At 29.8% G+C, this 14,945-nt stretch overlaps 1 protein-coding gene and 1 non-coding gene across 2 annotated transcripts in view; both read left to right on the top strand.

Annotated features, from left to right (window-relative positions):
- The window catches only part of LOC130678312 (cadherin-87A), a 58,031-nt gene that overhangs the window by 9,285 nt on the left and 33,801 nt on the right, over nucleotides 1–14,945 (top strand). Inside the window, exon 2 of the mRNA XM_057485480.1 lies at nucleotides 11,950–11,999. Coding sequence (XP_057341463.1) covers nucleotides 11,950–11,999 — 50 coding nt within the window. The remainder of the gene's footprint in view (nucleotides 1–11,949; nucleotides 12,000–14,945) is intronic.
- On the top strand, nucleotides 13,247–13,367 carry LOC130678347 (U5 spliceosomal RNA). The gene has a single exon (XR_008991794.1). It is a non-coding gene; the product is annotated as a U5 spliceosomal RNA (small nuclear RNA).

Genomic DNA, 14,945 nt, shown 5'->3' with positions numbered 1-14,945 from the left:
GCTATATATAATACATTTACATTTACCTTATAATATATTGTATTGATATATTTCCTTTTATATTCAAAAAATATAACATTTTTATATGAAATAAAAAATATGGTAGTATATAATTTATATTATATATGGCACCATATATTTTCTTTGTTATATTTAAGCATATATTTTATTCGGTGTATGTATATGTATATGGGTATATATATTCGCATCAAATTAACTAATTTTGAAAATTTTAACTGCAATTTGAAGAGTAAATTTAAATTTAGATCTAATTTAATTGGAGTTGGTCATACGAATAAGAAACTTTTTTTTCCATACACAATATAAATATATGTATTTATATATGATCAGAATATATTTTTCGTATATGATAGAAATATATATTTTTATGTATGATAAAAATATAGTTTTCGTATATGACAAGAATATATATTTTCATATATGATAAAAATATATTTTTTGTATATGATTGACACATATATTTTATATATATGCTAAACATATACGGAGTCGTATATGATGAATATTATATTTTTTAATATAAAAAAAATATAGTTGAATTGGCCACATATATTGTCTGATATTTATCATATATTTTTACATATATCTTATTTTTGGACGAATAGTGTCCGAATCGAATATCATTATTTGTTGGATTTAAATTTACTCAGTCGTTAAACGATGTCTGGTCATTGTTAGCCAACTTGAAAAAATATATTGCGATGTTGGAAATTTTCAATTGCAGACTATTTTCCGTTCTCTTTTTGGCTCGACATTTTTTTACCAACTAGTCCATAAGACACTTGACCCGGCAATTTGCCATTGTGAATTTATAACAAAGGCGAATAGAGAACAGAATATAAAAAGAATTTTAAAAATAAAATATGATATAAAATTTTCGACGGAGTTAAAGTGTGAATATGTCAATGAGCAATAAGCAATGTTCTTTCACATATATATGAATATACATATATATGTGTATACATATGAACCATTAGGTTTTAGCAGAACAAAATAAGGAATAACGAGTTACAATGTCATAGAAAGTCATTAGGTGACTTTTTTCTAAAAGACGTACTTTTACTCATATGAAAGTAGGAAATAGTTTTCCTCTACGGCGCTTTAAATTTTACGATATCAAAGTATATGAGTAAGAATACAATCTAAAGAACTTTGTTGTTTATTTAACAACTTGAGGTTTAAAATTTAAAATAAGTTTGAGAATATGCGGCCGTTGCACCCGTGAAAAATGAGTCATATTTGTCCATATATATAATATATATATAACATCTACGATTCATTTTTCACCGGTAGATAGAAGACAATTATGAAAAAAACGGAAAAATTACCGCAGTGAAAAAAAGAATAATTGGAACTTCCAAGTTAATTCACTTGGCAGATGAAAAAAAATATTTACAAGACATAAACCCATTTGTTTTCTTCGTATAAAGACTAAACTAGAGTGACTAAACAATTAACGTCTCTAAGAAACACTAGTTCTGACAAAAACGTAATTAACGATAAATTCTAAAGTTGGTTACGTTTCTCTTGATAATTATACTGGTAGACGTTGTAATTTAATATTTAGTCGAGTACCAGTAGATAAAAGGGTTTTCAAATTAACGACTACTTTACTTTGAATGAAGGCATCTAACCCTTTTTACAAAGTTGTCACAAAACTAAATTTCATTCCACGTTCTACATGTGTTTTGTCAGGAAAAGGTTTAGACGTAGTTACAACACAGAAAAGCTCGTGATGTGGATGAAATAGACGTCTACTTTGCATAAAGAACTTGCAGGGTTTGAATAAAATGAGATGCATGAGTAATATATATTGTCCATTAGTTATGAGTTTGTTATACTATTTCAAACTGGTTTTCATGCCAAAATGACAGGATCCGAAATAACTGAGAAAACTGAGCTAGTATCACGTTTTTAGTACGTGTTCTAGTACATACATGTATATATTTCCAAAAGAGTTTCTAGACAAGTATTTACTACAATATGCATACACATATGTTTGGGTATAGAAATATCTATATCTATATGTATATACTAAACTATATATATATGAAACATAGAGACATGACGTCTTAGACTTTGTTGAATATTTTATCTCTCAAGTCAACACACGACTACTCTAAAGTCAAATCCAATCGAATTCAATACATCAATATATATAACCCCATACGTCTTTTACTTTCTCAACGGACCTATGAAAATTACCGTCTAGGGAAATATCGAACACGGAATGATAAAAATGTTAGAATTTTTTATATCGGAAAAGGAATTCAAGTTTTTTAAAAATATATATCTGTAATTTATTTAAAAAGAACTTCAAAAACATCTTGAAGCAAAATGGAAGTGGGTGAATATTATTCAGTCAGTAATAAAAAAATAAAAGTAATGTTTGACATTTCGTTTGGAAATAATAATAAATTGATAAGCTAGTTTTTTTTCTTCTTACGAGAATCGTTGCCTGGAAGAGGAATGAAAAATTTGGGTTTATTCTACTAGATACTGAAATTCGTAGAAATAGTTCTGAGTACACGGAGAGAATTATAGGAATAGTTTCATGTGCGCGTGGGAGTGGATCCCATACTGATGTATGGAAACTATTCCTATACATTAGGAAATATTCTCATAATTATTAGAAATTCCCTTATAATTATTGAAATTATTTCTATGAGGTATGATAATTATTTCTATAACATTATAGGAATCGTTCTTATGATATTATCCCGAGTCGAAATTTGAAATGTGGTTTTAGTCTAGTGTTACGTCCGATTAATTTTTATAATTTTCGAAATAATTTTTTTAATTCATAAAAAAAATTTTGTACCACACAATGAGTCAAGCGAACATCAAAACATCTATTAAAAGGAAAATTTTAGAAGTGGGGAGAATAATGCGTGCGCCGACTAATGTGAAAAATATGGAGGGGCAGATAAGAAAATTTTGGGCCAGAATAACAAAAAAACTCTCGCTCTCTTCTGCTTGCATTCATCAAGATGGGAACGAGTTATTTTTACAATGAAGAAAAAAAAGAAAAGTGTTAGAATAAATTGAACTAGTATAAGTACTCAATTTGAAGTTCAAGTATTCACACAGGAAAACAGGTATAACAAAATAATTAAAATATTAAATAAAATTTTGAAATGTTCAGTTCAGTTATATCAGAATTACAAAATAACAATTCGAACATATGTAATTTAAAATTAAAATAGTAAATATAATTTTTGAATTGTGTGATTAGTTGGCAGCTAGCCACCTAATACTTTTATTATTAATTATGAAGAACTGACTTAAATAGCGTACCGAAAAATTGTTTAACTGAAAATGATCTAGTACTTATCTCAAACAGTGTTATCAGAGAATAATCTCTCGATCTCAACAATTTTTTAATTGAGTTGACAATATAGTTAGAAATCAAAATTTAACTATCGTTTTATAAATTTAAAAATAAATCTCTCCTCCTTAATAAAAGCCCATACGAAAAAAATATATATCCGGATATATATTTTTTCCGTATGGGAGATCTCTGGGGTTCCCGGTCTATAGACTTCGGTTGGGGCCAAATACCCACAAAAACATCATTTATGTCAATTTCTGACATAACACTAGATACCCTCAATTATTTTGTTAACAGGCTTGTCGCTCATAGTTGAACTGTAATTTTGATCTCCATGTCCTCAAAATAGTATTGGAAAGATACAATAATACTTCCAAAGTGATTTTAGAACTGTGATTTTATCCTCCATAGCCTAAAATTTGATTTGACTATATTTTGTTACACATAAATTTATTAGCTTTTGACAGTCGATTGAATTTTTCTAAGTCCCAAATTTTTCTTATTTATGTTTATTTTATCCTGATGGTTTTGAAATTTCAATTAAATGAATATTTATTTTACCCAATATTAGAATAATTCCAATACTATATGACCGTGCGAAGCACAAAAGTGTTAACTTACTCTGGTATTCATATTCTATATGCGGCTTGGGTACTTAGCACGTCGGTACATAGAAGCGATTCCTAAATTTGTGAAAATGAATCCCATAATATTTAGGAATTATAGTTCTAATTCGTGTATAGGAACCATTTCCATAATCTTATAGGAGTAATTCCTATACATATATAGAAATTGCTTCTATATATTATGGGCAATGGTTCTTATAATTGATAAGAACCATTTGATTTATTTTCTCTCCATACAAAGACTTAGTGATTTAAAATATTTTTGTTTGGTCGGAATTAGTGTTAATCAACGTTTGCGGAAGTTACGGTATTAGTAATTAAACTAATCATACTAACGTAATTAAATTAAGGTTTGCATGCTTGTTGTGTAAACTAACTAAAATCCTCAATGTATCTCATTGTACGTTTTGGGTAAATCCTACTACGCTATACTGACATATTCAGTATCATCATTCCTGTAGATGTGGATTTGCGGTGATACATCTGTATGTGTAATTTCAAACAGTATGTGTACATAGATACCTATAATCTATATCTATGTATGTGTACGTGTTCAGTACACGACGACTATAATCTTAGCTAAACCTCCTGGGGTTGCTGAAATTCCAATAATCCATCGATTCATTCAATTTCGTGTAATCCGTAGTGATTACTTCGATAAAAGTTCTTGAAAACTAGAAAATTATTTCTTACTATACTGCGAACATGAATAAACGGATTGAGATTAATTTAATAATAAATTTCTTACATGTACCTTAGGGTGTGTCAGTTTCAGATTTAAGTTTTGTTGGTATTCTGGACTATGTTGCTATGGACAGTGAATATATATTTAAATAATGTTCAAAAGCGATGTATCTAAAACTGTGAATAAATAAAATAATGAAAAACAATAAAAGCTCTTTTTAAATACCTGCCACTAAATTAGCATATAAATTCTTTGATGTCCTTTTGTCAGGTGGATCGACATCCGGGACATTGACCATGTACAGTATACTCAACCTAATATGGTATCACACAAGCTCAATAAGCTTGTCTGGTTGCCCCTTTAAGTTGAATGTTCGCGTCTTGAGTTTCCGGTTCGTAGCATTGGGAATCCCTTTCCGCTGTCGAACACTCTAGATGGGGATCGTTGAATACTAAGCAGCCTAAAGTACTTTTACTATATATGTATGGCTGTCTATATACACTGCTATATATATATATGTATATGTCTATTATAAATATATGTAGAGAATGGTCTGGTTATAAGCTGGGTATGGTGGATTTGAGAAAAGCGAAAGATGATAAGCTGCTCCATCGCAGCCTCGATAATAGTCTGAGAAGGATTGAAAGCCAACATATAAAAGGAAGAGTTGAGCTGAGTGTGCCAATCTATATAGATTTACTGTAAAGAGGCTAAAGAGAATCGTATTCAAACCTCTTGATAAACTTTCATTCATGCAAAGACAGTCTTCAGTTGACTATATACTCTATATATAATGTAATCCATTATTGACGGTATGAATCATTCATAATAGAGATATACTCATCCAATCATCTCTAAGGACAATAACACAACTTGACGGGTCTCTATATAGCCGATTTCAAAAGCACGGAAATTTATTTAATGATTTTACAAGTGTGTTAATTAAATTATTTGAAAGCCAAATGTCACACAGATAACAATAAAACTATTTTTTATGCAATGAAGATGAGAAAAAAATAATATTTCCCAACTGTCATAATCAAGAGTTTAATTTCGTTTTATAAAAATTGCTAAGAATAACATCCTTTATTTTTTTTTATTCTCTACTGCAAAGAGACTAATGAGAATAATCTGCTTATAATGCAACTCGCACAGCGAGAGAAATTCTCAGAACTACATAAAGTATACTCCATTACATCATAATTTGTGTAACTTATTACGGTTGCAGAAAATGGATAAAAAAATTGTTGAAAAAAAAAACAATGTTCTCATAATTTATCATCTACTCTGTATTCAAAAGCAGTGATTTTTTTAACATACTTATGCATAACTATTTTGTTGAGATTTTTACGAAACAGCTGAGATATGAATACGAGTGACACAAAAGAAAATACAGTGAACAGAAGTAAAAAGACCGAAATAGCATAAGATTATTTTTTTTTAGTGAATATTATTATTATAAATATCTGGCTTGTAGACTTTTAGTTTACAAATGACTACTAATGCATGCAAGATAGCATCCTTTAAACCCATTATGCTAAGCAGCATCTGTTAATACTAATACACTGATTGCAATTTTATGCAAAAATTATTTTATCATATTTTGAAACAAAGTAAAGAGTTGCGGAACAAAAAATTCAAATGTACCCCCAACAAAGACAGAGAAGACACTATGAACATGAATAGATGCACGTGTATTTAATGTAATCAAGTCTATAAATGCATTATCAACACTACAGCCAGTGTGTCGAGACGACAGTAACGCCACCATTTACTCTTGCGTCTGTGGCCCAACCACTAATGGATACAATTAAAACGTATAATGGCGCATATCACGCTTCAGAAATGCTTTGTTAGCTAACGGTATAACTATATACATTATATATATATATAAAGATATATTTTACGTAGTAGTAATGTTGGTTATCAATTTACGAAAATTTAACCAGAGGTGGCAATATAATTCACAACAGCAGCTGTACCAGGGACGCGTATATGCAACTCTTGCTCTACCCGTACTGGGAATCGATTCCCTGGGTTCTCGTCTCTCTGACAAGGATATAAAATGGCGTTTGCCTTGGCGTTACATACTAAACGTGACAGAAAACCATATTCTGGATTCAGTAGTTGAATTCTAAAGCTATATTTCAAGCATTATATAACAAAGATTTAAGATTCAAAAATTCTAGTTTATCGTTTACATTTAAAATATCGATTTCAATGGTCCATTAACGATAAATCTTTATAAGCATCTTGAGATTGTTTTTAGATGCAAGAAAACGAAATTTAGTGTTGACATTTGAATTTAACTTTTATTAAGTTTACCCAGATGACGATGAAAATCCTCACGACTCGGTGGTATTACTCTCAGCAAACGACCAAAAGGACCAAATTCACTCAACAAGAATTTCAATTTTTGAATTTAAACTGCAGACCATCTGGTTGTATGTTTAATGTTAATCCTCTTTACTCAGAGTAAACGGTGTTTTGTTACCAACTATAGTAGTAGTTCGTTAAACTCAAAACTCGGAATTCTGTTCTGTGGTCACCGTCAGTTTATTCAAATATATCTATAGACTGAATTTAAAGCCACCGAACTTAATTTATTTGTTGATAATAGTCCTCTAATTGCAAGCCACGTTATATTGGAAGGTAAAACATGTACAAGAGAGAAATACCTTTCAAATTACGAGGAATGAATTTAGCCAACCAGACTCAGAAGTTCGTTTTAAAACTCTAGCTCACAAAATATTGTTTACATGGATCATCATTTTTAACGTACGGAAAATAAACTTCCCTACGGCAGTTAGTTGTGACAAACAAAAAAACCCACGCTGTAGAATATCAGCAAAAAAGGTTAATAACACGGAAATAAATTACGGAACCTCAACCACAGTGGAAATGTGGTTTTGGTTGTGAAAATTAACAGTGGACAGACGTTCAGAGAGAGTAAGAATGAAAGCTTGCGTAGATTAATACAAGCACAAGAGTTAGTAAGCATCAAACACAGTACTAAACGAGTTTAAACTACAATTCTCTACACGCCCTCATCGTAAACTTGGTCTGCGGTATTCACTGCTAGTTTTCACCCTTTCCTGTCATTGCTGGTGGTTGCTAGCTTCTGCTTGTCGGCTGACTGGCTGACTCTGCCATTCTCTTTCATATACACTTTACCCTGTACCTAGATACTGCACTACACTACTGTACTTCAAGACTACCCTTTAAACTACCCAACCCCTTAGACTAACCTAGACCACCTAGACTATCTCCATCTTGTCAACTGTTCAACTGGCATCCTCACTACGCGACAGATGTTTTCAACGACTTCCTACAAGCCAAAAGTTAAGGTTACCTTAACCGTCTACCATTATCTTTCAATCTCTGTCTCTTTCCCTTTACTACACGCTCACAACAAACATGTCTGCTGTGTATATGTCTCTTATTATATGCAAAGCTTTGCATTTAAACTTTTTGTTCCCTTTATCGTATCTACGTGCCGCGGACTTTATACGTTTCATAAATTTATTCTGTTTACCAAAGCTTTAACTCGAAAATTTATGGATTATTCTAATATTTCAAATTTCTTAGATAGTTTTCGCAAAATAAAAGGTTGTAAAAAATGAATTTCAAAAGAGCGAATAATAATTGAGTGATAAAATCGTTTTTTTTATCTCTTTTGATAGAAACAGCCTCGAAAAAAAAACTATCATGTTAAATTGGTTTAATTGAGTGGATAATTTGATCTTGAATTTAGTCACGTATTAAACTAAAAAAGAAAATTCGCCTTCCTGTCAAATTTTACGATCCGTTTCATCCCTGTTACGCACGAGATATTTCGCTTCTATTTTTCCGCTTGACCTTCTCCAATCGCCTACACAATATTGCCAATCCTCTTGTTGCTTTTTTTTCCAATTTCATTTTTATCTACATCTCAGTCGTACTGTGTGACACTATCATAAAATCTGAAACGTGAATCGGATAAAAAAGACGTTTTTCATTTTATTTCTTTTTTTTTCATTGAAAAAAAAAATTTTGTTTCGTTGGCGTTATATTAATTTGAGTCGTATTATAAAAAATTTCAAGGCGTAAATTTAAAAGAAAATAAAAAATGAATGAAAGAAAAAAAATGAAATAAGCGGAAATACCCATTGAAAGCCATCGTAAAAGTAGTAAAAGTCGCGGTTGGGTTAGAGAAAATGAAATAGCATTGAAAGATGAAGCCACGGGGTTGGGGGGAGGGTTGTTACGCTGGCTTGTAGGGAAAAGAAGTTTTTATGTATATATATATATATATACACAGAAAGTTAACAAAATGGATGAAGAGAAAAGTCCGCGTGGTTAATAGCTGAAAATGAAAAGGCGTGAATTTAATTTAAAGTGTCTTTTGTTTCTGTCTCTGTAACCATCATGCATTCGCGCCATCATGCGGAAGCGTCAGGAAATTAAAAAATTTTCTTTGGCATAAAAAATTATCCAATTAAGTTTAGTTTCTTATTTAAAATAATAAATTTTAATTTCTTAGCTTAACTTTATCATAAAACTTGCTTTGGATCTTGATGATATTATTAAAAATTTCAAATTAACTTTTGATAACAAGATAGGGGATTAACTGTAGATATATCTGTGTCCCGAATAATCTAGACTTAGTTGGTGTTTTCGTACTTAAATAATAATAAACCGTAGATTGGTTTCCCGCAAATAGCTGAGTGTGGAATAAGTAAACTCAACACAACATAGTCAACAAAATCCGATATTTTCATTTACCCTTGTCGTCGGATTCAAACTTATCTAAGCAGTACATTCTTGTCTATTTTACGCTTTCTGAGTACTTTTCTTCTTTTATATTTTTCTACTCCCCTTTTACCTCTCTTTCATTCCTCTTCGGTTCGACTTCCACTTTTCCACCCTTACAATTCTTCGTTTTTTCTTTTTGACATCATCATACTTTTTTTTTTAGTCCATTCGTAAACTCACAAACTTTTAGTCTGGCAATTTATCGCCAGCCGCCATCGATGTCTCGTGAGAACGCGTGAAATATAAAAAAAAATTTCTTTTAATTTTTTTCTCACCCTTACAGTTCTCCCCTGAGTCCAATAATTGAAAATTATTATTTTTACAGGTGCGCTATATTCATAAAAAAAAATTTTATAATTGAGAACGGAAAACCTTTGTCGCAAAATAAAATATTAATTTATAAAAATATAGTGAATGACAATAAAAAAAAAAAAAAAAAAAAAAATTGAATTGTCGTGTTAGCGCGACTGAAAACAGAGAGTATAGTGGGCAATTAAGTTAGTCGAAATGAAGCAAGTCTAATTAACGTTTGTGACAAGTCAGCAGTTAGAGTTCCAACCACTCGCTCGACAAAAAGTTAAATTAACGGAAAACTCAGGACCTAAAATTCTTATTCTTTTTACCATTCATCCCTTTTTCAAAGACCACCTTTTTTATGTTTTCTTTCACCCTATTTCATATAATATTCACCTATCGTACAACCTTCTGTTCGTCTGGGTCATTTAATCTTACGCTAATTATTATACATTCTACCCTTACTCGTGTGAAACACAACACTCTTGTTTACTTCCGTCTACTTCATTCTTCTCCATTTTAATTTTTTAGTTTCCTCTACTTTTCGAGACATTCGTTACTTTTTAATTAATCCTCCAGATGACGGAATTTCGCATAATATACTTTAGATAATTTATTTTAAATCTAAGTAAATAAGGTCATTAAGACTAATTTAAAACAATAATAATTTATATGCCGATTTTTGTTTTCTGCAGTATTGTTTTTTTAAATAGTGAAGTGATTGGTTTCTGCAAATATCTCTGCAAATACTTAGTTATTCAAAAAATTACATAAGATCTTTTTTGTAGCTCTTTCAATTTGCTACAAAAAATGTATCTTGTACTTTTTTTTAAAACTTGATAGCTATTGAGATATTTCGAGTTTAAAACTTAAACAATTAGACATAGAAATTCGGAATTGAAAATTTCCTGGAAGTGCTGTTTTCTTGCATCAATCTCTGTAAATATTGAAAAATTCAAAAAATTACAAGAAACCTTTTTCGTAGCTCTTCAAATTCTCTACAAAAAAGGTGTCTTGTACTTTTTTTCAAAATTTGATAGCTATTGAGATATCTCAAATTTCAAATTTAAAGAATTAAATACCAAATTGGGAATTGAAAAGGTTATGGATGTGATGTTGTTTTGCATCAATCTCTGTAAATGTTGAGAAATTCAAAAAATTGCAGGAGACCTTTTTTGTAGCTCTTTCAATTCCCTACAAAAAAGGTTTCTTGTACTTTTTTTTAAAACTTGATAGTTGCTGAGATTTATCGAGTTTAAAATTCAAAGAATTAGATGTACAAATTTGGAATTTAAAATTTCCTGGATGTGATGTTTGTTTGCATTAATCTCTGTGAATATTGAGAAATTCGAAAAATTACAGGTGACCTTTTTTGTAGCTCTTTAAATTCTCTACAAAAAAGGTTTCTTGTACTTTTTTTAAAACTTAATAGTTGCTGAGATATCCCAAGTTTCAAATTCAAAGAATTAGATACCAAATTGGGAATTGAAACTTTTACGGGTGTGATGTTTTTTTGCATCAATCTCTGTAAATATTGAGAAATTCAAAAAATTACAAGAGACCTTTTTTGTAGCTCTTCAAATTCTCTATACAAAAAAGGTGTCTTGTACTTTTTTTTAAAACTTGATAACTACTGAGTTATTTTAAGTTTAAAACTCAAAAAATTAGACCCACAAATTTTTCGTTTTAAACTTCCTGGGAGTTTATAGATCTTTCAGAGTTGATACTGGATTTGAAATCCAATTATTACTTAATTTTTAAAATTCGAAAATTTTCAACCATTCAAAATTTATTTGGCAAAAATTTTCCAATGCATAACGATTTTTCGAATTATTCGATTCAAATGTCATGTCGAATAGTGATATTTTATTCGATTCCATTCCATCATTATTCGCACATCCCTAAAATAAATATTTCATATACTCGTAAGAAATTTCAAAATAATAAACTTTTTAAAAACATAACTTTCATAATTCAAATATTATCTTTTATGTATCAAGTACTTAAATTCACTACCATCTGGTCGGATTACAAATTCATATTAATATTTCCATTTATTTTATTACCTTTTATGCAAATACAAAAACATTTTATAATAATTCTCTAAAAGCTGCTTGTGCTGATAAAGCATATAAATAAAATACAATGTAGATATATTATATTTATTAATTCAAACATTGTTTTTGTTATTATTTTAGGTTGCGCCTTGGATTATTCACCGCCATTTTAAATATTGCCATAGCTACTGGTAAGTTAAGACCACTTTGTTCTTATAATTTTCTAATAATACCTCAATTTCAAGTGAAATGATTAATTAAAAAGTCATACCCCAGTAGGTTCAATTTAGCGTTTTAATTAAATTCGTGTTTGCAATAGCTTCCTTATTTAAATGTCAAGTCAAGCTTTAAACGTTTAATTCTCAAAGGTTTTTACCAGCCGAAATTCACAGAATATCAAGAGACGAATTGTTAAAGGACTCGGTCTGAAAACAAAGACTAAGATGTTAAGGTTACACGAAAATGTGAATAAGAGATAGGGAGAGAGGGAGAAAAAGAGAGAGAGAGAGAGAAAGAATAATATAAGAAAAGGTAGAGATGTCTAGTCGTAGATTTCATGTGAATGCCAGAGACATTTCTCTTATCCCTGTAAACTAAACTCCTGAGGGAAAACGTGGAAACCGGAAAGTTTTCGGTTCGTCGTATCTATCTTGGTGCCGAAAAAAATAAAAAATAAAAATAAAAGAGAAAACAAAAATACCTTAAGGATAACGCTTTTCCTTGATTCGCTTCACGAGACCATGAGTAACGGGTTCATATCACTAAAGAGGAATTGTCTTGTTCCTTCAAATCCCGAAGGAAATGCAACAAAATAAAAATAAATCATACATGTTTTATAACGTTCTCTCTATTGTAAGTAATTTTCAATTTTTTTAAGTGCAGTTTTTGATAAATTCCTATTTTATGGTAGATTCTATAGATTTATCCTCCTTTTTAAATCTTACGGATGTTCTGAAATGTGAAAAATATTTTTGAAAGATAATTTTAAGCTATTTTTTAGTATTGTGGCAAAAAGTTAGAACTTTTTTTGAAGATTATCCTTAAATTTTATTATATAAAATAAAAGATATATTTTAATCCCACAAAATGTGTTTTCAATCGAATTTACTTCGCAGATAATAAAAAAAAAATTTCAATACATTGTTGGTTATTTTAATAAACGAAGAGCTAGAATTAAGCAAATAAACAAATTTATTCAAATTGTAAGAATTAAATCAAAAAATCTCTAAACTAAATTCAAAATCCGAAATTAATAATTTTGTATTCTCATTACATTGTATTCGGTACATATATACATATGTATCAGATGACGTCTATGATTCTTAAGACCTTGTAAGTAGTTCGTCAGCTTGCCGCTAGATGGCCAAAGCAATTTTACTTTTTCCTTTCTACTGACTTGGGTCAAAGTTGTTAAAAGCAAATTTTTCCACCGTAATAATTACTCTGGTTTCCCTTCAACATACGCATAAATCTTTCGCCTTTTACTAAAGATTTCCGTGGAGGGGGACAATTGATGAGTCTATAAGACAATTTTTTGTATACCCGGCAATAGCTGGGTTCCTAATAAATCCAAAAATAATTCGTAGTTTTATGTGAACATTGGCAGTAAAGTAGATTTCATTCCTTTGCTTAAGAATAAATACTTGGTTCAAATAATATGAAAGTAAATATTGTTTTAAATCTCAAGATTCTCGATCAATACAAGCAGTAGTCGATTGTTCGATAAAATTGTAGTAAAGTTTAAATCTCCAGTTGAAGGATAGATAAGGGTTTGTTTCATGCTGACAGGATTCTAAATGATATTTATAGGAAAAATCTTGAACGGAAGCGCTCCATAATTTTTAAAATCTTAGAAATGTTCAAAGATCGAATTCATTTTTTCTTGCTACGGTATGCATATAAAATAAATTATTTCTTTAAAATGTTCTCTTAAGAGATGAATTTTTGAACGTTTAAGAATATCAAAAACTTGAAAATTTTTGTCTGTTTTAAAATTCGATAAAAAATTTTTCTCTAACTGAGCTTGCATTCAGGGAATAAGCGTAAAAAATATATTTTTATCAGCCGTTCTCGTAAAGAAATTTTTTTTCGTTCCTTTAATAATTTTTGTTTTTATCAAAGGCAAATGGGCAAGCGTTAATTTTGTGCCAGTATTTGTGCCAAAAGATATAGAACGAAAAAATAAGAATGATGAGAGTAATAGGAAATTATAAAAGAGATAAAAAGCTCGAAAACCTGTTCCACGGTTAAATCCTTTGAAGTACGAGAAATTTTTAAGTACACTCTTCTGTAGTCTACGTCGGATTAATAAACTCAAGTACTCTCAGAGAGTTATATATTAGCCGTGGTAAAGTTTTTAAATAAAAATACTAATACAAAAGTCAATTTCGCTCGTAGTTGAAAATATCATACAACTCTAGATTGCGATGAACCCGCGAAATATGAAGAGACATCTTGTAAAGTGGATACTCACGATTCTCACGACTTTTCGAGATATTCAACCCTGCACAGACTTTACTTACTTGATAGTAGGATTGTAAGAGTGCAAGATGATGATAACAAAAAATAATAAAAAAATTGTGTATACTGTAAAGAGAGAAAGGACCAAAGAACCTAGAGCATGTATCGATCGTGTACGTCAGCGAGTATCCTTCCGCGCAACGCGCATTGTGCGTTTTTATTTTCAATTTTTTTTCTTTACATTTTTTTTTCAATATCATATTTTGTATTTTTATTTTATAGTGAAATATGATGTAAGGATTGTTACGTAAAATTGGTTTAAAAAAAATTCAACCATGAAATAAATTCATTTCTCAAAAATCATAAAGCTCTGGATTTTATTCTTGATATGTCAAATGCAGAAAAAGTATTATTGGATAATGTATTTTTGTACGTTTCCATTTCTACATATTTTATTTTAGTTTTTTAAACTTCTTTTCAATATCTTAGTATTTCTTTTTTTTCTTTTTTTGTATCAAATAAACGATTTCTTTGTCATGAAATATGACACAACAAATTTATTATTCTACGAAGAAATGTTATTACCAAAAGTAGAAAAGTTTAAAATAATTTTTTGAACATAAAATTTTATTAAGAATTTCCGGTCATTCGGTCAACAGAATCTCTGCATATTTTAT

Source organism: Microplitis mediator, chromosome 1, assembly GCF_029852145.1.
Source record: "Microplitis mediator isolate UGA2020A chromosome 1, iyMicMedi2.1, whole genome shotgun sequence".
In the NCBI taxonomy this organism is placed as follows: Eukaryota; Metazoa; Arthropoda; class Insecta; order Hymenoptera; family Braconidae; genus Microplitis; species Microplitis mediator.
This window is presented reverse-complemented; position numbering and strand designations above follow the sequence as displayed.